The sequence below is a fragment of the Sphaeramia orbicularis genome, chromosome 17 (genome assembly GCF_902148855.1).
Source record: "Sphaeramia orbicularis chromosome 17, fSphaOr1.1, whole genome shotgun sequence".
Taxonomy (NCBI): domain Eukaryota; kingdom Metazoa; phylum Chordata; class Actinopteri; order Kurtiformes; family Apogonidae; genus Sphaeramia; species Sphaeramia orbicularis.
Genome location: NC_043973.1, coordinates 33,077,962 through 33,100,260, shown reverse-complemented (window position 1 = coordinate 33,100,260; position 22,299 = coordinate 33,077,962). Strand labels below are relative to the sequence as shown.

At 35.2% G+C, this 22,299-nt stretch overlaps 1 protein-coding gene across 2 annotated transcripts; it reads right to left on the bottom strand.

Moving 5' to 3' along the window:
- Positions 1 to 6,825: 6,825 nt before the first annotated feature.
- On the bottom strand, positions 6,826 to 16,272 carry ttpa (tocopherol (alpha) transfer protein). Of its 2 annotated transcripts, none has more exons than XM_030159660.1 (5): positions 15,765 to 16,272; positions 11,539 to 11,692; positions 10,791 to 10,980; positions 8,847 to 8,961; positions 6,826 to 8,746 (listed from the first exon to the last, which is right to left on the bottom strand). In XM_030159660.1, the coding sequence occupies exons 1-5, from the start codon at positions 16,050 to 16,052 to the stop codon at positions 8,510 to 8,512; spliced, it is 984 nt and encodes a 327-aa protein (XP_030015520.1). In that variant the 5' UTR covers positions 16,053 to 16,272; the 3' UTR covers positions 6,826 to 8,509. The 2 variants fall into 2 exon arrangements, with proteins under 2 accessions (XP_030015520.1, XP_030015519.1); XM_030159659.1 differs by having other exon boundaries at positions 8,847 to 8,957; positions 10,787 to 10,980; positions 15,765 to 16,270.
- Between the last annotated feature and the right edge of the window lie 6,027 nt (positions 16,273 to 22,299).

The window sequence follows — 22,299 nt, the reverse complement described above, 5'->3', positions numbered from 1 at the left end:
AAACATTTTTATGGCTAACGCACGCTGTTGCCCGTTCCACTGATCCATGGTTACTAAAATGGGGGTGTGTTTACTTGCTCAAGGTCACTGTCTTGCAGTGCTGCCACTTGCTCATGTCTGCCGATACGCACCTCAAAAATTCCCATTTTTTTGGGTCACCCTGTATTATACCAAAGCTGAAAAGACAGACATGACTGAAGCAAGAAGCAAAATTCACAGATAATAAGTTATAATTTTATATAAATAAAAATTTCATGTTGATTATACTGAGAAATATTCAGATTTGTTTGTTCTTTTGCTGCAGTATTGACCAATGGGATAGAGAAACATTCAAATGTCCACTGGGGGTCACTGGAAAAGCAGGCCTTAAAAAACTGCACACATACGTATAAATTCTTAAATGTCACATTCCACCTGACAAGTTTTGGAAAGGCGTCATATACCAGGCCACAACCATCAAAAATATCCAAAATATGAAGAGTTTTGGATAAATTACTGCATCCTTTTGATGCTAAATGTGATCACTGTTAACACACTGCTTTGTGAGTCTAAATATACAACAGTAAAAACACAGAAGTGTGCATTCTGAATAAGTCTGATTACTGTGAGAGAATGTTCATTTGTGAAATATTTTCTTTGCACTTTCTGGTATTAAAGTAAAGGAACTTCAGTGTGTGTCACTTATGTGGAAAGGACTCAGGAAACTTGGCCAACGAGTAGATTTCATCAAATTTTGCACCATACCAACAGAAACCTACAGATCAACACGCAAATGTGGCGTCATGGCCAAAAGTTTACAGACACAAACTGCATAAAATGTTTATAAATGTGATTAACTTATGCTTAATATAAAGTTAGAAAAAATTAGGTGCACCCTAAATAACTCTATCAATAAATTTGACAAAATATGGGAGCCTCTTTTACTCTGCGTGAATATGTAGCCTGGCCTGGAACTTTAAAAACATCGTAGGTATTTATATTGTTATTAACCTGTTTTATTTATTTATGTATGTATGTATGTGTTTGTTTGTTTGTTTGTTTGTTTGTTTGTTCATTTATGTATGTATGTATGTATGTATGTATATAATGTGTTTGCTTGTTTGTTTGTTTGTTCGTTCATTTATGTATGTATGTATGTATGTATGTATGTGTTTGTTCATTCGTTCATTCGTTCATTTATGTATGTATGTATGTATGTATGTATGTATGTATGCATGTATGTATGTATGTATGTATGTATGTGTTTGTTTGTTTGTTTGTTCATTTGTTCATTTATTTATTTATTTATTTTCTTAATTTCCTCCTTTAACGGTACCAGAAGGCACTGTCTTGACTGTCTTTATGTGTGTCTTGTTTGTATTGCCTTTTTTGTTTGTTTGTTTTTTGTTTGTTTGTTTTTTTTTTTGTTTCCTTTGGGTTCGGTCTGTTTATCATGTCCAGTGTCAATCTTTGTATTATGAATACATTGCTACATTGCTTGAAATTATAAATGTTAAACTTGTGAAATGAAAAGTTCTATAAATGTTGAAAAGTTCTATAACTAAAGTTTAAAAAAAAAAAAAAAGTGATTAACTTATGTCTTTGAAACTCACTAGGTGCTTATAGTTCTTCTTCAGTGTACCTCAGAAACTTATGGAGGAAATAAATCCATAAAAACGGAGGCAGCAAATCTTGTGAAATCCAAATTTGTGTCAGTGCCAAACTTTTGGCCATGACTGTAAGTGAAGGCTGAGGAGTTTGGCTTCAGAGTGACTCTGCACAAAAGAAAACCTTCAAATCTCCCCAAATGCAGCGTGTGTTTGTTCTGCTCCTGTCACTGTCCAAACACCGCTGTAGTTGGGTATGTCTGAGGTCAGGGTGCTGCAACATTTACTGGGAAATATCGCAACCAAATACTTGATGGGAAGTTAGTGGTTATGGGTGCTGATGAGGACAAAAAAGTTTCAGTTTTTAGCTAGAAAATAGGATTTCAAAAGGGCAGGGACGTCTGAAAAAGTGTTGAAAGGATTTTAATAGTAGCCTTGATACCTGTTGTGTTGAACTTTTTGGTTCTTTTAAGGCTAAGAAACAACACTGAGCTAAAACTGATACTGCCTTCATAAAAACCACATACTGAATAGAATTGGCTTTGATCTTTTGCAGATAACGTTGACCTGACTGAGCGCTGCTGATAGACGTGTTTACTGACCTGCCGATCCTGACCAAAGGTCTCCACTGAAGCAGGAAAGACCACAATGAGTCAGGACTCAGGTGTGGAAGAATTCCAAGTTACTTTAATGCAGAGGATCCGAATGTTTTCAGCTCAGGATCTAAAACACACATTTATTGTTTCTCCGGAACCCAAATGTATGAAAGTACATAATAAACTACTTTAATATGTGTGTTTGTTTGTTTGTTTGTTTTTAACCCTTTCATGCATGAATTATTAGAACCTTTGTCGAGATCTTTTCTGAGTGTTTTTTTATTCCGCATTAGACATGAAAAAAACATTTGAGGTTTTTTTTTTTATGGATTTACAAAAATGTCCACTTGGCTACACCATGCATTTTATTCTTGAAGCACAGAAACATGTATTTAAACCCAATATCAGAAAGTGATATGAAAACAATGACGTAAAAAACATTTTTAATGCTGTTAATCGGATGTTTTCTCACATTTTATTATATTTATTTATTTATTTTTTTATTATTCATTATTTTTATTTTATTACACTATTTATTATATTTTAATTGTATTTTAAATGGTATTTTATTATGTTTTTAATGGTATTTTAATTGTAGTTTTATTTGTACTGTTTATTTGTACTTTGCACTGTAAAGCACTTTTTGACTCTGTGTGAAAAGTGCTCTATAAATAAAATTTACTTACTTACTTATTTTAACATAGTCTAATATTAGTTATGACTCACTTGATTGATTTGATTGACTGATGTATTTATTTTGATTATGAATGTCAAAACCCCACCCCTTCTCCTTAAATAATTAATAACAGTTATAATCTTCCTAGTTCATGGAGATAAAAAAAAAAAAAAAAAAAGTTAAAAAAAAAAAAAAACTGTTAATTACAGTCTAACAATTAACAATTGATTTACACTCAAACATGTTAGTGCAGATCAGGTTTATCAAGAACAGCAAAGTTACAGTGATGGTCTGAATGTCAGTGTATTATTATGGGATGGTGCAGAAGTGTCCACTGTTGGCTGATATGGAACTAAAACAACAAAACCTGTGAATATACAAGAGAGCAGCTGTAGAATAAACTGTCCACTGGAGTGACCCCTGTGCATGAAAGGGTTAATGTTAGCTGCATAGTTCATATTAGACTGCTGCCCATAAAGGTGGAATACTATATTCTTACCTCTTCTGATGAAATTATTGTCACAGTGTGATTTAATCTTGATATGTAGAGTGTCACTGAGGCTCAGTATATAATCATTACACCAGGTCAAAGGTCATAACTGCTGTGTATAAACAGGACTACAAAGATAAATGTCTCTGGAAACTAAACTACACCAACTTTATGGACAACAGTGTATGAGTGAGTCAGGGAAGGAATGTTGGAATGTTTAATGTTTTACCAACGCAGTTAAATGATAATGTGTACATACAAATACAACTGATTTAACATTAACCTGTCATAACACTGTCTTTGCTCAGTAAGAACGTTTTTGACACAGGGTCGGTCCAGTTTGTTCAGTTTTACACTTTCTTTATCCAGTATAGTACAGTGCAAAAATCTTAAACCTACTTTAAAACTACTTTAATTTTGTTGTTTTAGTGACATTATAATGACCAGACATACTCAGTTTGTGTTTAAAAATACAACCAGAATGTACAGAAAAGGCCTGCAGGATTAAAAACAAAAGCTTTAGGAAAAAAAGTATCAGGTATTTATTACGACTTCCTTTTGCTTTAACAATTCTTCAACTCTTTTTTTCAGACAGTGTGAGATTTACTGTATTCATTTCACTGTCAGACATTCCTTATTGTTTAGGATCCTTTCCGTCGAAGGAGCAGAGGTCACACTGAATATTAACTGTTGTTTGTATAAGACTTTTAGTTGTGAAGTTTTTGACGACTTGCTCTACATGAGGAAAAGAGACTGAGAGAAAATATGCATGATGACATCAACCCTGGAAAAATAACACAAGTCAAAGTTAGGAATGTAACGATATGAAAATTTCATATCACGGTCCTCATTATTATCACGGTATTATGGAAATTGTGCTCAAAATGTTCCAAAAGTACTAATACAGACACTGAAATAATCTAACCAAGTTGTATTTTGAAAATAAACAAATAAAATAATTGACACAATGTCCCTTCTGTTGCAGAAACATTCAAATATTAACCCTTAGTGGTCTGAGTCTATTTTGTCTGTTTTTCAGTCCTTTTGATTTTGCCTTTATATACAATATAAACAAATGTTTACTATACCCATGTTTGGGATCTGTTTTTTCAGCACAACTTCGTTTATATCATCTGTCTATTTTTTTTTTTTTTTTTTTTACTTTAACCTACTACAAAAACATAAAAGGACAAAAAACACAAACTATATAAAATCCAATTTGAAAAATGTACATAATTTATTGTATAAACAACACACAGATGCTTAACAAACCTTTTCAAAGACTTTAAAAGTGAATATTGGTTCCAAATATTAGGTATAGAAAATCAAAATTGTAATAAATTAAAACTATACTCAAATATTTGACATAAAAGCTGATCTTTATATAGGGTTTTTTCCCCTAAAAGTGCGGTAATCAAACACGGTTATCATGATAATTAGAATTTAAATGGTAATACTAACTGTCTGCAATTTTACCACGGTTTATCGTTATACCGATAATTGTTACATCCCTAGTCAAGGTATTTTTGAGAAGTTATAACCTTATTATTAGCTCTGATTTTCATTTCAACACAGAACACATATTCAAGGGTTAGAGAATCACAGAAATCACAATCATCTAACCATGTTTTAAAAAAAAACCAAAACATTTAGTGCTTGTTTTCTTCCTACAGTTCCTTCGTTCAAGCTAAAAACCCACAGAGAAATGCAGCTTAATTTGCATCCAGTATCCACACTCTCAAATCCAATGTTTGACCAGTTTGGGAGTAAAACACTAAAGCACTGTATACATAAACTCACTTTATTGAGAAGCATTTTGATTTTTTCAGTGATTTATTTTCACTGATATATATATATATACATTTTACAACATTCAAAAGTGGATTAAATCCTCTTATATGACTCTGATTCAGTATCCTGTTGGTGTTGTAGGGAGACATTTTATAGCAACTGTTACATCAAGAACATCATATTTCTAAATTCTGTATTTTTCCCTTCATTAAATGAAGTTTAATTTTATGTGCTTATGTGCATGCTCAGAGCAGCTTAAAACACAGGTCAAAATATAAATATATTCTAGGAACTATTTGTATCATCAAAAATATTAACAATTAAATCTATATGATAAATTCTTAACTAAAGTGAATTCACATATTGGTCCAAAAACAGGCACAAAGTGGAAGAGTACAAATTACAGCTGAGATTCTTCAATTAGCATAAAACAGAAAATGTTGAATTTCATAAATGTACATATTAGTACAGCATTATTCTCTTGAAAGGGTTGAAACAGTCAAGCCTTAACAGACAGGAGTGACAAGACAGACGTAAAGTCCATCTGCAAAATGTGTCCATGCTCTTAAAAACAGTGCAGTCAACGGTCCTGTTCCTCTTCAGTAAATGTAGATGTTCTGCCCTGACCTTAGCTATGGAAAAACCTTCAAGAACGCCCTCCAGAATGAGACGCTGGTTCAGAAACACACATAGAAAAGCCCTGAATAACCTGGTGATGTGACATTCAGTCTGTAACATTCACATTAAAGTAGAAGATGGTTCATTTCAAAGTGGACGCTGCACTAAACTGGTGTAAACTCCTTTAAGTGCGTGGACTGAAAAGTGTCCACATCAGAGAACATGAAGGATGGTTTAGTCCAAGTGTCTGAGTGTGGGTCAGAACCATTTGGGTTGAATGGAAACATGTTTTTTTTTTTTACTTGTACAAACATTAACACATATTATACTGTGTGATACAGAGGTCTGTGAATGCTCTACTGCATCATTATTCACATACTTGATTGTGTTCTACAGTTTTTTGATGCCTTTTGGAAACTCTTATTGACCCTGGACAAGTGGCGGCTGCTCGTCTTTCAGACGGGGGAAGCTCATTGTCGGCTTACATCAAAAAAAAGTCCAGTTATTTAAACATAAATTCGTCCCTCCGTTCCTTTTTAAGAAAATGCTCAGTGACTTTATCGTATCAAGTAAACAAGAAAACGTTGAAATTATGTTAAATTTAAACAAGGAAGTCCAATGAGTGTATTTTATTTACAGTGCAAGAAATGAACAAGTCATTTGGTAGTGGTTTCTCTGATTTCACAGCAGAATGTGTGACGGTATTAAACTGAACTGTGTCAGTGAAGGAGGAGATCTGAAAACAGCTGTCAATCAAATGGGATTCAGCCTTTTGACTGATCCTCCTATCAGCATGTGAAAGCTCAGTGTCCAGCCCGGCCGAGCTCCGCCCACAGCTGCATTCACCCCCAGAGACGCCAAGCGTCCGGGGGCGGGACAACATGGTGGCATTTATCCAATTACCGTCCAGTTTTGAAGCAATGAAAAAAACTGTTCCACTCAGTCCCATTGAAGTGTATGGACGCTGAATGTCTACGGACAAATGCAATGAGCAGAGATCGAATGAGAAAACAGAGACACGGGAATGGAGGAGAAGTGAACAACATCCAGTCTGATGATTTGGGATAAAGCTGATTCTGAACGAACTCGTCTGTGAGATGAACGTGTTCTAACACATTTGGAGTCAATGAAATGTCAACACAACCGAACAGATTTAACCATTTAATCTGAGTCATTTTAGGAGAAGCTGAGTTTCTACTGCAGTCTGGGAGAAATCGCCTCTGCCCTAGACACAGATCCTGACCTGAGGAATGATTTGACTTGGTACATTTGACTGAAGTGGTCTTAAAGTGTAGGGTTCAGACTAACAACAGCACAGAGAAAACAAATGCAGGTATGGAAGTATGTTTCTTCAATCTGTAATCAAGTTTTTAAAAAATGGTCACACAAGTAATTGGAGCATTAACAGATGAATTATGGTCCTTGATGCAGTGGCGCCTGAGTGATCCCATGTCACTTCAGCTTAGGTTTGTCTGATGTACATGCAGAAATTCCACCAGAATCCGTTCATTCTTATCTGCAGTGCAGAGGGTGAAAAATCCAAATTCCAACTTTTGTCTGAGGGACACTGTTGGAATACTTTTCAATGATTTAAACTACAATTAACTGGTTCCATTTTTGCTCTTAAAGGACTAGTTTTTGTATGTCTTTTCCAGACTCTCACTTTTTCTGAATTGTACTTGTAGTTTAGTAGGTGCTAAAGTCTTTTTGCGTTGATTTTGTCATTTACTCTTACAGGTCTATTATACACTTTCTGTACCATCTGGGGACCCTCAAACCAAATGTGTAAATGCAAAAAACTGTGACAAAAATAATAATAAGTAATAATGGATTAGATTTATATAGAGCTTTTTCATTTTGCGTACTCAAAGCGCTTCCATTGGATCCATTATTCATTCACTCTCACATTCACACACTGGTGGTGGTAAACCACATCTGGAACCACAGCTACGACGTCCAGTCCACACCAACAGCCCCTCTGACCACCACCAAACACTCATACACATTCATACACCAGTGTGAGTAGCACTAGAGGCATTCTATATCAAGATCTATTTTTCATAAATCCCTTAAACCACTTTAAGAGATTAGCCCTAACACTCATTTGATTGAATTAGTAGTTTTTCATTCAGTGCAGGACTCTGATGGTCAAAAATGCCTCATTGACCTACACTGAAACCACCTTTTTAATCTCACTTAAAACTAGTGATGCAATGAAATTGATGTTGTTGCCACTTTTTAAACTTGAATTCTAGCATTTTAACAGTTAAAATCCTGAAAATTATTAAACATTTGATAGTTTTGAGCAAAAATGAAGTGGTTTGAAAGATTAATGTAAAAAAAAAAACACTATCCAGAGGATAGTAAATTAGAGGGATGCACAAGGGTTAAGCATTTGGAAAATATATGAATAAAGACTGATTCATTAAAAAAATAAATGTACCTCTGCACACAGTCCCCTCAAGATAAAAAAAAAAAAAAATGCAGTTTAACACAGACGTAAACCTCAGCTTCTTGACTTCTGTTGTACCATCAATGTCTTTGCTTCGTTGGTCACAAAAACAGAGTCATACACTGTAAACATCAACTCAGCCACATGGCTCAAGAGCTGAAATCTGAAAAAGCTGCACATTAAATGTGTCCTTCCTGCTCCAGTGTGCATCAGGTATCCACCTTCTGCTGTCACTGAAGTGATGATGGCCATCCACCACATCCACGCAGTAGATGAGAATGTAACATGGAAGAAAACCCATCAGCCCTCATCGTCTGCTTTTTCATCTGAGATCACCTCATCAGCTGGGATGGCGATGTCACCTGTTGGGTGAACGGCGATCTGCTGCAAAAGCTGTTCAGACTGAAGCAGCTGATTGGTCCAGTCTTGACACGCCTCCTCTATGCCAAGCCCCTCCCCTCCGTATTCAGGAGGAAGGACGGGCGACGAGAAGAAATCAGCTAAAGTGTCGTGATAATCAGAGCCGTGCAAGTGGATCTGCAGACGAAAAGAAGGAAACCATGTAGTTGAAAATGTAAGCAGGATATGGACATGTTTGAATTGTATTATGAGGGTGGGAGATAAACCCAGAGCTGACCCTCTGCTTGATCTTATCGGGCAGGAACGGACGAATCGTGGCGAAGACCGGCCGGAAGAAGATGGGCTCGTTGACCAGATGGATTCCTCTGACTTTCAGTGGAAAAGAGTCCTGATGAACATGCAAATACACACAGATAATGTGAAAGAACTGTCTGAATAAAGCTAAAACAGTGTGAAACAGCAAAAACTCGACACATCAGATCAAGTTTGAACAGAAAAGAAGTTGCTTCAGTGTTAACATAACATTTGACAAAACACAGTTGGTGGCCTCTCACAAATAATACAATTTTTAGTAAGTATGTGTCCAGTACACATGTACAAAAGTATTTTTATAAAACAGTCTTTCCTCTGATATGCTACAAAACATCCTATTCATATAAGCACTTTTTATTAAATAAAATCTAAAGGCCAATTTATTCCAAAAGAATATTCCAATATTCTTTGAGATTATAGTCATAAATTTGCATCAACTTTAAGAAAAGCATTGTTTTTTTTATTGAACTATGGATATTTTAGCAAACACTCATGCTTGCATGTACTGTAAATGAAGTAGAGTTCATCTAGTTTGTGTGTTGAAACCAAATGGTGAACAAAATGCAAAGTTTAGTTTTCTGTGGTTTGAATACTTGAGGTGGTGAGTACTTAGTACAAAAAAATGCAACAAACATTTTTACTTTGTAGTGAACTGGATTACTAGTCAGCTAAAATTTCCTTAGGGGGTCGAATAAGTGGCCATTTTTGTCAAAAAAAAAAGTCGTCATAAATGCATAGAAGTGTGTGTAAATAATGCTAATCCATTTGTGCACAGACTACTGATATTCTTTGACAGTGGAAGCTCTATTTTCATAAATATTGGATTTGGAATAGCACGTGTATGTGAAAACTTTTGCTGGTGGACGGACGTGACATTACCCATGATGCTCTGGTCAGTACCAGTACTTTATTAGGAATAAACTTATAGACTTACTATTGATAATTCTGCTCTTATTCATAAACGTTAGTATTGTGGATCTAAAACAATCCCAGCTGACACAAAAACACTAAATGTGTCAGTGGACGGATGTGACATGGTTGTTGTGGATCCCATCATACTGATGCTCTGCAGCCATGTCAGCGTTTACACTAATGATCCCTGTGCAAAAACTAGGATCACAATTATTTATTGGATAGTTTATCATCAGACTAAAGAGGAAAGAACAATATAGAATTGTTCTTTCTGTATAAAAAATGCTTCTTATTGTAAAACTGTTGATGTAAACAGTGCTGTGTACCATTCTTCATGTATGTATTGGTGTAACATAAGCAGGAGGGATCAGCACCATACTCCAGATTGAACCTGTACAAATAAAACATGTGATATGTAGGAGAGAATCTGGGAAGAAAAATGGGGAATCTAAAAGAATAGAAGATTTGTTTTTTTTTAGCTCAATTCAGTTCAAATAGAACTTGTCCATTTGTGACATGAAAATATAGCATTAATTGTGCTGAAATTGTTCATTTTTGAGCTGAAAACATAGTTCATATGAGCATCAACATGTTGAACAGAAGTGAAATCCTGTCCATTTGCAGAACTGTCATTTACCAACACAAAGTTCCTTTGAGGATTCACTTAGATTGATTTCTGATGCACAAAGACAGAAATAAAACTTCTAAGCACATTTTAGCCGTAGTGTATTCTACATTTACATGTGCTCACTCTCTCCCATATATAGTTACATGTACTGTATATATTTACAGACAATTAATGGCTATAAAGGAAACTACAGTGTTTGGTAGGGGCTGTAATGAAGTGTTGTGCGTCATCTGCATAACATGAAATATTCACATGGATGAAGACTCATATGATTTTTGCATTTACAAACTTAACTTGTCTTTTCTTTACACACAGTAGAAGTCATGTTCACAGTAAACCCAACAGGAGCTAAAGCATGAACCTACTGAAAGCACAGAGGAGATCTTCCTGGCGAGGGAGGGGGTAATCTGCAGGGCATGGCCTAGACTCCACCCCTGCAGGTCAAATATGACCTTCAGACCCCGCCTCTGTGTCTGCGTCTCCATGGAGATGATCTCGGATGTCATCAGACTGATGCTGAACACCTGGAAGGCCGACCAGTCTTTCGGACTCCACTGACCTGCAACAAACCGAAACAACACCTTAACAGACTTCTATATTACATGTTAAATCTGGTCACTGTGACAGGAAAAGAAAAAGGCACTGCTTAAACTCTGCAATGTCAATTTTGGACCACAAACCCCTAAAAGTTCCTGTTTTCTCATCATTCTATCCAGTAGCGTCTTTCAATAGACCTTGTACAAGTCTTTTCCAGGAAATAAAAAGGGATGTTAATGATAAGTTAAGATAAGATAAGATAAGACTTTATTGATCCCACTAAGGGTATTTTTCACAGTAGACAGCAGCGAACACAAAAGTAAAGTGCAGAGAAGTTAGAAAATAAGCTGGAAATTCTGCTGTATTTCATCAAATAAAATCAATCAGTTACTGGGTAATTATTACTAGGCCTCTAAAAACAAATGACAACATGAAGAAATAAAGACCTCAATTACTGGACAGTTTTAAAGTCCCTTTAAAACAAACCAAAAACTACTAGTCTATGCCTTTTTCGACCCCTGTTTATGAGTGAACACATGATAACCGGCCGAGCTTGCACCTTTCCCTGGATCCAACTCACCGATCCTGTAGATGAGGACTCTGCTGCCTGCGTGGTCCCGCTGGGGGAGGACGGCATGATACGATGTGTTGAGGAGGCCCAGCACCGACAGGGGACACAGATATCTGCTGATTTCAGGACTGTCCTTCCGCCACTGCTGGTAGTTCAGTAAGAGCTGAACAGGACACACAGACGTCAGCCTTCCCCAGACCCACACAAGACTGTACATGAAACTCTGACTGCCATTAGAACAGGCTGTAGCCTAGCTGTCTTCAGGTCTGCTTTGCAATACATGTGTCAGAAAATGTCTTTTTTGTCAATTCTTTTGCACCTTTGTTTTTAGGAAGAACTTCACTTTCAATATCTGGCTATTAATTATCATTACCTACTAGGGCTGTAAGAAAATATCAGTTCTGCAAGATATCGCGATATTTCATTTCACAATACTGTATCAATATTAAAAAGTACTGAATTGATATTTTTAGGTATTTATTTAAATGCAGATACTATAGAGGTTTATTTTTGTTTTTTGTTTCTATTTTATTTATTCTTATTTCACACTCTGTTATTCAATAGTTCGTTTCTTTGTTGGGATTGAACTCAAATACTGTTCTGATGTTAGTTGTGAACTAATAGAATCTGAACATTTGAACAGGATCTGAAACTGGAATGTCTGTAAAACAGAATTTCAGTTTGAACACAGGAACATTTGGTGATAGAACATTAGATCCTGTTGGGATCAAATAAAAATGTGTTTAGTATTTGTACAAATTTCTGCTGTAATTCAATTCTTCAAGGAAATAATCTTTTTTTAAAAAAAGAAACAAACAAAAAATTGCCTTTTTAACAGTATTATGATATATTGTGATATATCATATCGTTATCCTAGTATTGTGACTTGTATCGTATCACCAGATTCTTGCCGATACACAGCCCTATTACCTACAGTATGTTATAAAAGGGAAGTAAACTCTGTTTGTGTGTGTGTCTTGGGCATAACACAAAGTCCAGAAAGAGATGACTGCTGCAGTTTGACATAGTTATGTATTTCTGGTCAAGGAACAGACTAATGAAAACAGCAAATTCATAGGATCAATATTTTGGGAGATATTAGTAATTTTGTACTTTTGTATTTTTTGAGTACAATAGCCTTACAATCACATTGCTATGCCCAGAATGAAGTGGGTTACCTAGCAACAGATAAACAATAGGCCTAGTTGTAAATAATGCTTAAAACTGTGTTATAGTAAAAAAAGAAAAAAACACAAACAAACAAAAAGCAGATTTGAAGTTTTTACAGTGCAGTCACTGTAAACAACTGTTCATGTCAATAATAAAACTTTTTGAGATCGCATAAATAAACTTTCAACTATTTTACATCTGCTCAAACATGCTTTTTTGGTCTTGAACATTTAGTATTCATATTATGGCTTCATATTTTTAGCTATTTCCAGGTGTTTTTTAGCCTGTGTGGAAGTCTCTGACACAGTTCCTTTCTACTTATCACAGTTCCACATTGCTGCCATAAAGTGTTACATAGTGTCGAAAAGCTTTCCGATGCTGTTTGACTTTTGTGGATAGCACAAACAGTTCAGGAGTTACAGTAACTGGAATGCTGTAGTCCAAAATGCAGCGCCGCAGAGACTGCCGTTGTTAGAGAGTTAAAAACAAACGTTCACTAAACACTTCCAGCATTTAACACAACTATTACAACACAAATATTATCACAATCTGTTCGTTATCAGAGTCAATCTTCAGAGTAAATGTTGAGGGCAAACAGGAAATCAGGCAGTTAGCTTCTCCCCAACACCATGTTAAATGACCATGCTCTATTTGTGCTCGACTTCTGAGTCCGTTTGTGCTTTTTTGTTTGTCTCCATGACAGACTGCTAACCCTCGGTCCAGTTGGATGAACTCCAACCCCCTCCAAATAAAAATAAATAACTCTGTCCTGCACATCTGACACCAATGGAGTCACTGTGTTTACACACCTGAAACATTTGAATACTACAGTTATATCAGATTTACAAGTAATGTCATTGAAAGCTTATGGATAACCAGTAAATTTGATCACTAACTCACTGCTGAGCACAACAGACAATGAAAACAGTTTGTTTAGTTTAGATTTTCCTCTGCATTTTACATTTATCAGTGAAAATCAGGTTTTTTCCTACATCTAAATCACTGATCATATAGTCCAGGGCTGTCAAACTCATGTTAGTTCAGGGGCCACATTCAGCCTAATATGATCTAAAGTGGGCCAGACCAGTAAAATAATAGAAATAATAGGATAAGAACTGATAAATAATGTCAACTCTAATGTTTTCTCTGTTTTTGAGTGAAAAAAGTCAAACTCCGTAATAAAAATGTTTACATCTACAAACTGTACTTGAACATAACATGAACAAATATGAACAACCTAGAAATTCTTCAGAAAAATAAGTGCAATTTTAACTATATTACGCCTTAGTTTATCATTTATACATGTGCATCACAACTTACAGATCATAGCGGATCTGCAAATACACAAAACATTTAATAACAGGCAGAATATTGGTACAGTTCCACATACTTCTCTTATGAAATTTGACGTTGTTCATATTTGTTCAGGTTATTCATATTTTGCTTGTAAAAGGCTAGTCTGTAAATGTAAACATTTTTGTGTGATTTTCCTTTAATTTTTTTTTGCAGTTTTCATAATTTATAGGTTATTATGATAGTATTTTACTGGTCTGACCCACTTTAGGTTGAACTGACCTAAAATTATTTGAACATCCTTGATTGTTAATGTCTTAAGTGTAATTTTTGCATTTCACAAATCCATTCCAGGGGTCAGTTTTGGCCCCCGGGCCGCATGTTTGACACCTGTGATATAGATGTCCATTACAGCTAAGAGTGAATTCTGAGGTTTTTACATCAAAACAGACAAAAAAGTTACATTTTCATCAAAATCATTAACTGAGCATAAAAAACAAGCATCTACATCCACTGTCATTTGTCAAACTACATGGTTTTTATTGGTGCATCAGTGTTGTAGAGGATGGCAGTGTTTCCATGGTTACTTTCATCCAAATGGATCATATCTGATGACTATGAAAAGATGACAAACTGCATTTTCCCTTAATTATATACATGTATCAACAGAAAAAGTAGATAAAAAGTTCTTAGACATGTTAGATCTGTAGATGCTTTTGGCTGTTGGTGGTTCTTTAGGACTTGAAGGTTTAAAACACAGGTGTCAAACATGCGGCCCGGGGGCCAAATCTGGCCCACCAAAGGGTTTAGTCCGGCCCTGCAGGATGAGTGTGTGAAATGCAAAAATTACACTAAAATATTAACAATCCTTTTAGTTCAGTTTCCACATTCAGAACAATATGATCTACAGTGGGTCAGACCAGTCAAATACTACGGTAATAACCTGTAAATACCCACAACTCCAAATTTTTCTCTTTGTAAATGTAAATATTTTGATGTATTTACACTAAAACGAAGTATAATTTCACAAAAAAATGTGAATAACCTGAACAAATATGAAGCACCTGAAATTTCTTAAGAGAAATAAGTGTAATTTTAACAACATTATATCTGGAAATGATAAACTGAAGCATATTGTTAAAATTGCACTTATTTATTCAGTTTGTTCATGTTATTCTCATGCTTTTGAAAGGATAGTTTGTAGATGTAAACATTTTCATAATGTAATCATATTTTTTTCACATTAAAACATAGAGGAAAGTTTGGAGTTGACATTATTTCTATATTATTATGTTATTATTTTACTGATCTGGCCCATTTCAGATTTAATTTAGCTGAATGTGACCCCTGAACTAAAATGAGTTTGACAGCCCTGGTTTTAAAGGAACTACAGCTGTCTGACAGAAGTAGTGGAGTAAAAAAGTACTGTATTTTCCTCTGAGATGTAGTTGAATAGAAGTTTAAAGCTGCATTAAATGGAAATACTAAAGTAAAGCACAGGTACAAGTTGTACTTCAGTAGGTTTTCAGTGGATCTGACTTTAGTTTCAAGACACTACTGTGCAAGAAAACATACACTTATTTACACTGATGTGTTAATTCTAAAAGACAGTGAATATTTAAAACTGTAACATGCTGCAGAGTCAGATCAGTGCTGATAAATACACCTCCTTTTTGCATAAATCTAGAATAAATCTGAAAAACCAGTTCCACCTCATGCAGATTCTTTCTCTGTGCACACTTGCACTGTTTTCCTTTCCTTCCATGTTTTACCTTCAGTGAAAGCTCCACGTCGAAGTCTCTGGCCCGCAGAAACTTGAGGAGGAACCCGTCGGAGAAGGTCCGGACCGGGGCCGGGCCGGTGGCCTGCAGGGCGGCCCGCCTCAGCTGGACCAAGAACGGCTGCAGCTGCTCCGACTCATCCGGTAGTTCATTTAACTGCGGCCCGTTCATGGCGCACCCAGGTCCGGTTCCATGGCACTGTTTAACCGGCTGAACTGAGGAGGAGGAGGAGGAGGAGGAGGAGGAGGAGGACCTCCAGCCTACTGGGAATGTCCTCATATGTTCTCTCAGCACACAGAAAGCTTATGAAATCCCCTCCAGACTGACAGCAGACCTACAGAGTATCACACATGAGCGAATATAACATGATTCCAAGTGTGTGAACTGACAAACTGTGAAAAAGTTCTGACAAAATACACTTTGTATCCATGGACAGAGTGCAGACACCACCCTCTGCTGGTCATCAGAGGTATTGTACACAACATGCACCACACAGGTATCAAACCCAGTTTAGTTCAGGGGCCACAAACCTGAATATGAGCTCAAATGTACGGTGGCCCAGAGGTGCAACAGGACCAAAAATGATCCACTAGCCCAAAAAATATCCACTATTTGTTTTTCTTATACGGGATAACTTTTTGGGCTGTTCTCTTTTTTTTTCTTATAGGGGATAGTTTTTTGGGCTGTTCTCTTTTTTTTCTTGTAGTGGATAATTTTTTGGGCTGTTCTCTTTTTTCTTACAGTGGATAATTTTTTGGGCTGTTCTCTTTTTTTTCTTATAGTGGATATTTTTTTGGGCTGTCCTCTTTTTTTTCTTATAGTGGATAATTTTTTGGGCTATTCTCTTTTTTTCTTGTAGTGGATAATTTTTTGGGCTGTTCTCTTTTTTTCTTATAGTGGATAATTTTTTGGGCTGTTCTCTGTTTTTTCTTATAGTGGATAATTTTTTTGGGCTGTTCTCTTTTTTTTCTTATAGTGGATAATTTTTTGGGCTGTCCTCTGTTTTTTTCTTATAGTGGATAATTTTTTGGGCTGTTCTCTTTTTTTTCTTATAGTGGATAATTTTTTGGGCTGTTCTCTTTTTTTCTCATAAGTGATATTTTTTTTGGGCTGTTCTCTTTTTTTTGTTATAGTGGATAATTTTTTGGGCTCTTCTCTTTTTTTCTTGTAGTGGATAATTTTTTGGGCTGTTCTCTTTTTTTCTTATAGTGGATAATTTTTTGGGCTGTTCTCTTTTTTTTTATTGTGGATAATTTTTTGGGCTGTTCTCTTTTTTTCTTATAGTGGATAATTTTTGGGGCTGTTCTCTTTTTTTCTTATAGTGGATAATTTTTTGGGCTGTTCTCTGTTTTTTCTTATAGTGGATAATTTTTTGGGCTGTTCTCTCTTTTTTTTTCTTATAGGGGATAATTTTTTGGGCTGTTCTCTTTTTTTCTTGAAGTGGATAATTTTTTGAGCTGTTCTCTTTTTTTCTCATAAGGGATAATTTTTTTGGGCTGTTCTCTTTTTTTCTTACAGTGGATAATTTTTTGGGCTGTTCTCTTTTTGTTCTTATTGTGGATAATTTTTTGGGCTGTTCTCTTTTTTTCTTATAGTGGATAATTTTTTGGGCTGTTCTCTTTTTTTTCTCATAAGCGATAATTTTTTTGGGCTGTTCTCTTTTTTTTCTTATAGTGGATAATTTTTTGGGCTGTTCTCTTTTTTTCTTGTAGTGGATAATTTTTTGGGCTGTTCTCTTTTTGTTCTTATTGTGGATAATTTTTTGGGCTGTTCTCTTTTTTTCTTATAGTGGATAATTTTTTGGGCTGTTCTCTTTTTTTCTTATAGTGGATAATTTTTTGGGCTGTTCTCTGTTTTTTTCTTATAGTGGATAATTTTTTGGGCTGTTCTCTTTTTTTTCTCATAAGCGATAATTTTTTTGGGCTGTTCTCTTTTTTTTCTTATAGTGGATAATTTTTTGGGCTGTTCTCTTTTTTCCTTATAGTGGATAATTTTTTTGGGCTGTTCTCTTTTTTTCTTATTGTGGATAATTTTTTGGGCTGTTCTCTTTTTTTCTTATAGTGGATAATTTCTGGGGCTGTTCTCTTTTTTTTCTTATAGTGGATAATTTTTTGGGCTGTTCTCTGTTTTTTCTTATAGTGGATAATTTTTTGGGCTGTTCTCTTTTTTTTCATATAGGGGATAATTTTTTGGGCTGTTCTCTTTTTTTCTTGTAGTGGATAATTTTTTGAGCTGTTCTCTTTTTTTCTCATAGTGGATAATTTTTTGGGCTGTTGCACCTCTGGGCCACCGTACAATTGGGCCTGACCAGCAAAATAATAATAGCCCATAAATAATGTCAGCAACATGTAAATCCAGGTCAGCCCTAATCATCCAGACCAAATGTTAGAAATAGTGCGTTTTAGGCACACTTGGCAGACAGATGCTAGTCTGGTAATTTTCTTTTGTTTACATTGTGCACATTTTAGTTGGTGGCCAGAATTTTAAAGATCATGCAAAAATGAACAACTTTTAAAAAAAATAATATGAAGTTTTTTAAACATGAAGTGCAACGTGTGCCTAAAAGGCGCACCCAGATACTGGAGGGTTAAGCAGTTTTTGGTGCAATTCAGTTGGTGCCACAAAAGCACATAAGTTCAGTGACTACAGTTATTTTTCCACTTATGTATGCCAAAATTAACAAATTGTGATAATAAAAGTTTAATATTATGTGAAAATGTACAGTTTTTTAGTCCAGTAACATCCTAGAACAGCTGTGACACTGAAACTAATGGAAAAACCCTGTAAATGAATGATGTTATTAAAAGAAATCAGACTCAAGCCAGCAAACCTCTGTGATCTTTATCGGTTTTTACTGAAAAACTGTAACAGGGGTTGGTGAACCAGGCACCGCCGTAGCATCACACTGCTACTGTACATACAAGACAACACCCACAGCACAGTCACTGATTATACAATGCTTCTAATCAATATATCATGTATTGTATAATCAACAGCTCTGGGTCAAACTATAGTGAGTTCAAACTGACCCCACTAAAAACCAATCAAAAGGCTGGTTCTCAAACAAGACGACCAACCACGTTTTGGTTTTTTGATTGATACTGATCTAATCAACGTCATCGTGTGATTAAACTATAAGGATGTCAGACATTTTTAATCCAAGTCCAGGTTGTGTTTACTCTACAGTTACAGCAAGTTCTCCTCAAAAAGTCATGTTTGTTTGTGAAAAATGAGTAAAATTCAATCATTAGCTTGGCTACAAGTCTAAAAAATAAACCCTGTGAGAGGCTCTGACTGCAGGTCCACAACGCAGACTGGTGTTCAGCAAAAAAAAAAAATGGACCCTGTGTTCAGAGATGTTTTTTTTTTCTTTTTAGAGCTTATGGATCTGAGGACAAAACCCTTAGAGATGCCACTGTAATGCCTCTTCAGCAGAGCAGCATCAGATAATCCCAACACAACCACTCAATTCTGGCCCAACCTGTCTGACGAACATGGACCTAAACCACAGGTGTCAAACATGCGGCCCGGGGGCTAAATGTGGCCCCTCAAAGGGTCCAGTTTGGCCCCTGGGATGTTTTTGCCAAGTGCCAAAATTCCACAGTCTTGAATTGAATTAAGCAAAACAAAAAAAACAAAAACAAACAAACAAAAAAATAGCTTGAATTAGGGAAAAAATCTTGAATTAAGCCCAAAAAAAATTTCAAATTTAGCAAAAAATCTTGAATTAAGCAAAAAAAAAAAAAAAAAAAAAACCTTCACTTAAGTCAAAAAAATCTTGAATTAAGCCAAAAAAAATCTAAAATTAACAACTTAATTTTTTTTCTTTGTTTCAGTGCAAAAAATAACATTAAATTATGAAAATATTTCCATTTACACTAAAATGTGAATAATCTGAACAAATATGAACAACCTGAAATGTCTAAAGAAAATTAAGCACAATTTTAACTATTTTTCTTCCTGTTCCTCAGTGTTTAGTGCCTTTGTAGATCTGATCCATAATGCACATGGACAAATGAGAAGTGGAGGAATAATACTGTTAAAATTGCACTAAATTTTCTTACGTTTTTTAATTTAAATTTCAGTTTTGTTTTGTTTTTTTGGATAGTTTATAAAAGTAAGTATTTTCATAATTTAATGGGTTTTTTTTTCACTAAAACAAAGACAAAAACTGGGAGTTGTCATTATTTATATATTATTATGTTCTTATATTTCTGGTTGGGCCCACTGCAGATCAAATTGAGCTGAATATGGAACTGAACTCAAATGAGTCTGACAGCCCTGGCCTGAACGTTCAGTGCAGAACAAACCGGCCTCACTGCTGCCAAATATCTGTCTGGTTGGATCTGATTACTGTGGAAACTTCAGACGGATGAAAGACAACGGCCCAGCTTTACTGAGACCAGGGGACATGGACCAGAATTAAGTGGTGGGCTCGTTGTAAAATAGTAATAAGACATTCTGAGAGCGTTTCAGTTTGGTCCAACGGGGCTGGGTATCACATAAAAGGGCCAATTAAATATCACCATTCAGTAGTAGGTCTTCATGGAGTCAAAGAAACAGGAGCTAAACAGACACAGCAAATACCAGTAGGGTCAGTCCATATAATTTCATTAAGCGGTCCCCACCTGACCCTCTCGGATCTTTTTAATTTTTACATACTTATAGAACATTATATATGATGGAAAAATCCTAAATTTCAAGGCTTAATTGTGAATAGTTCCAAAGTTCTGATCATTTGAAGTAGGTAGGGGGTATTCTAAAATTGCGACCAAAATTGCAACGATAAATTTTCAGTTATTTTCAGGCTTTTATAACTTCCGAACAACAAGAGCTAGAGGTCTGAAATTTTCAGAATCATTTCACAGGAATCTATAGTCCTAAGAAATGTGAAAAGATCAACTTCAAATTTATAATTGCATGTTACAGAGAATGACAAAGTTGAGATTTTATCCATCGCGAACTTCTACAATGCTACTTTTGGCAGCTCATTACACAAAAACTAATCGTCATATTCATTATAAATTCTCTGTGCTATATCTGGTCTACTTAGGGAATGGATCTGTGTCAAATGAAGGTCCTATGTTCTGTTATGGATGATATATGAACAGCTGAAAATCAAAAATATCTGTCCGACCTTCAGATTCAAAGGTCAATATCAGCATGTGGGATAGGTAGGATCACAAAATAAAAGACACCATGTAGAAAGGACAGGAAGTGACCCAAATTTGAACACCAAGCACAGCTGGCTTCTGTAAATCCCATATTTTAGCCAAAAACGTCCATATTTAATTTGAACATTTAATATAGAAGGATTTATAGAAGCCAGTTGTGCTTGGTGTCCAAATTTCAGTCCATTCCTGTCCTTTCACATGGTGTCTTTTATTTTGAAATTTTGACACCAAGCACAACTAGAAGCCTGAAAATAGCCGAAAATTTCAAGTCTTAATTTTGTTTGTAAAAGCTGAGGCAGTCAGAGTAGGGCTGAAATTAAAAAGCCTTTATTAAAGCATGGCCAAACAAATAAAAACTATAGCTAAAATGGGGTCACAATTCAGGAACCAGGAATGTGCGCTGTTTTTATTTTTTATATTTTTATTTTTATTTTATTTTATTGTATTTCTGTTTTTATTTTTTATTGTATTTCAAATTTCATTTTATTTCTTGCACTTCAAAAATTCTATGTATAATCAAATATTTTAATGTGCGATTTTTATCTTATTGTATTTCTCTCAAATTTCATTTTATTTCTTGATGTATAATCAAATCTTAATGTATTTTAATATTGTATTTTTTCAATCAATGTGAAGCACTTTGGGCTACATTTTCTGTATGAAAGGTGCTATACAAATAAAGTTTATTATTATTATTATTATTATTATTATAGCTGATGCATTGCGGCCTATGGGCCTTCATCAGGGCTGATATAAGAAGATGCTTTAATCAAGGGTTTTTAATTTCAGCTCTACTCTGAGTGCCTCAGTTTTTACAAACAACTAGTATTTAGATCCCAACACTGATGAGCACCAGAAGCAAGGAAAGAAGACTAACGATACCCACGCAGCACTCTAGGCTTGTGTTTGTTTGATTTAAGTCTTAATTTTGGTTGCAATTTGAGGGTAGTCCCTACCTATTTCAAATGGTCAGAACTTTGGAACTATTTCCAATTAAGCCTTGAAATTGTGGATTTTCCCATCATATATAATGTTCTATAAGTATGTAAAAATGGAGAAAAATCTGAGCGGGTCAGGTGGGAAATTTTCTTAAAATCTGTTGATTTCATATGGAATGACCCAGTAAGATTTATATGTCAACATTTATCCACCAAAAATGCATTTCAATCAACATTAGAGTGATTTTTTTGGTCAATGACAGCATTTTAGGGTTTCATCTTTTGTATCCTTTTGTATCCTCCTGAGACCCAGGAAAGTAAGTTTTAGCTTTTTTACATGAAATAATTGCATTAAGGTGTTTCTTTTTTTTCTAATGAAATGCATTTTGCAGTGGACAGTTTTTTTTTTTTTTT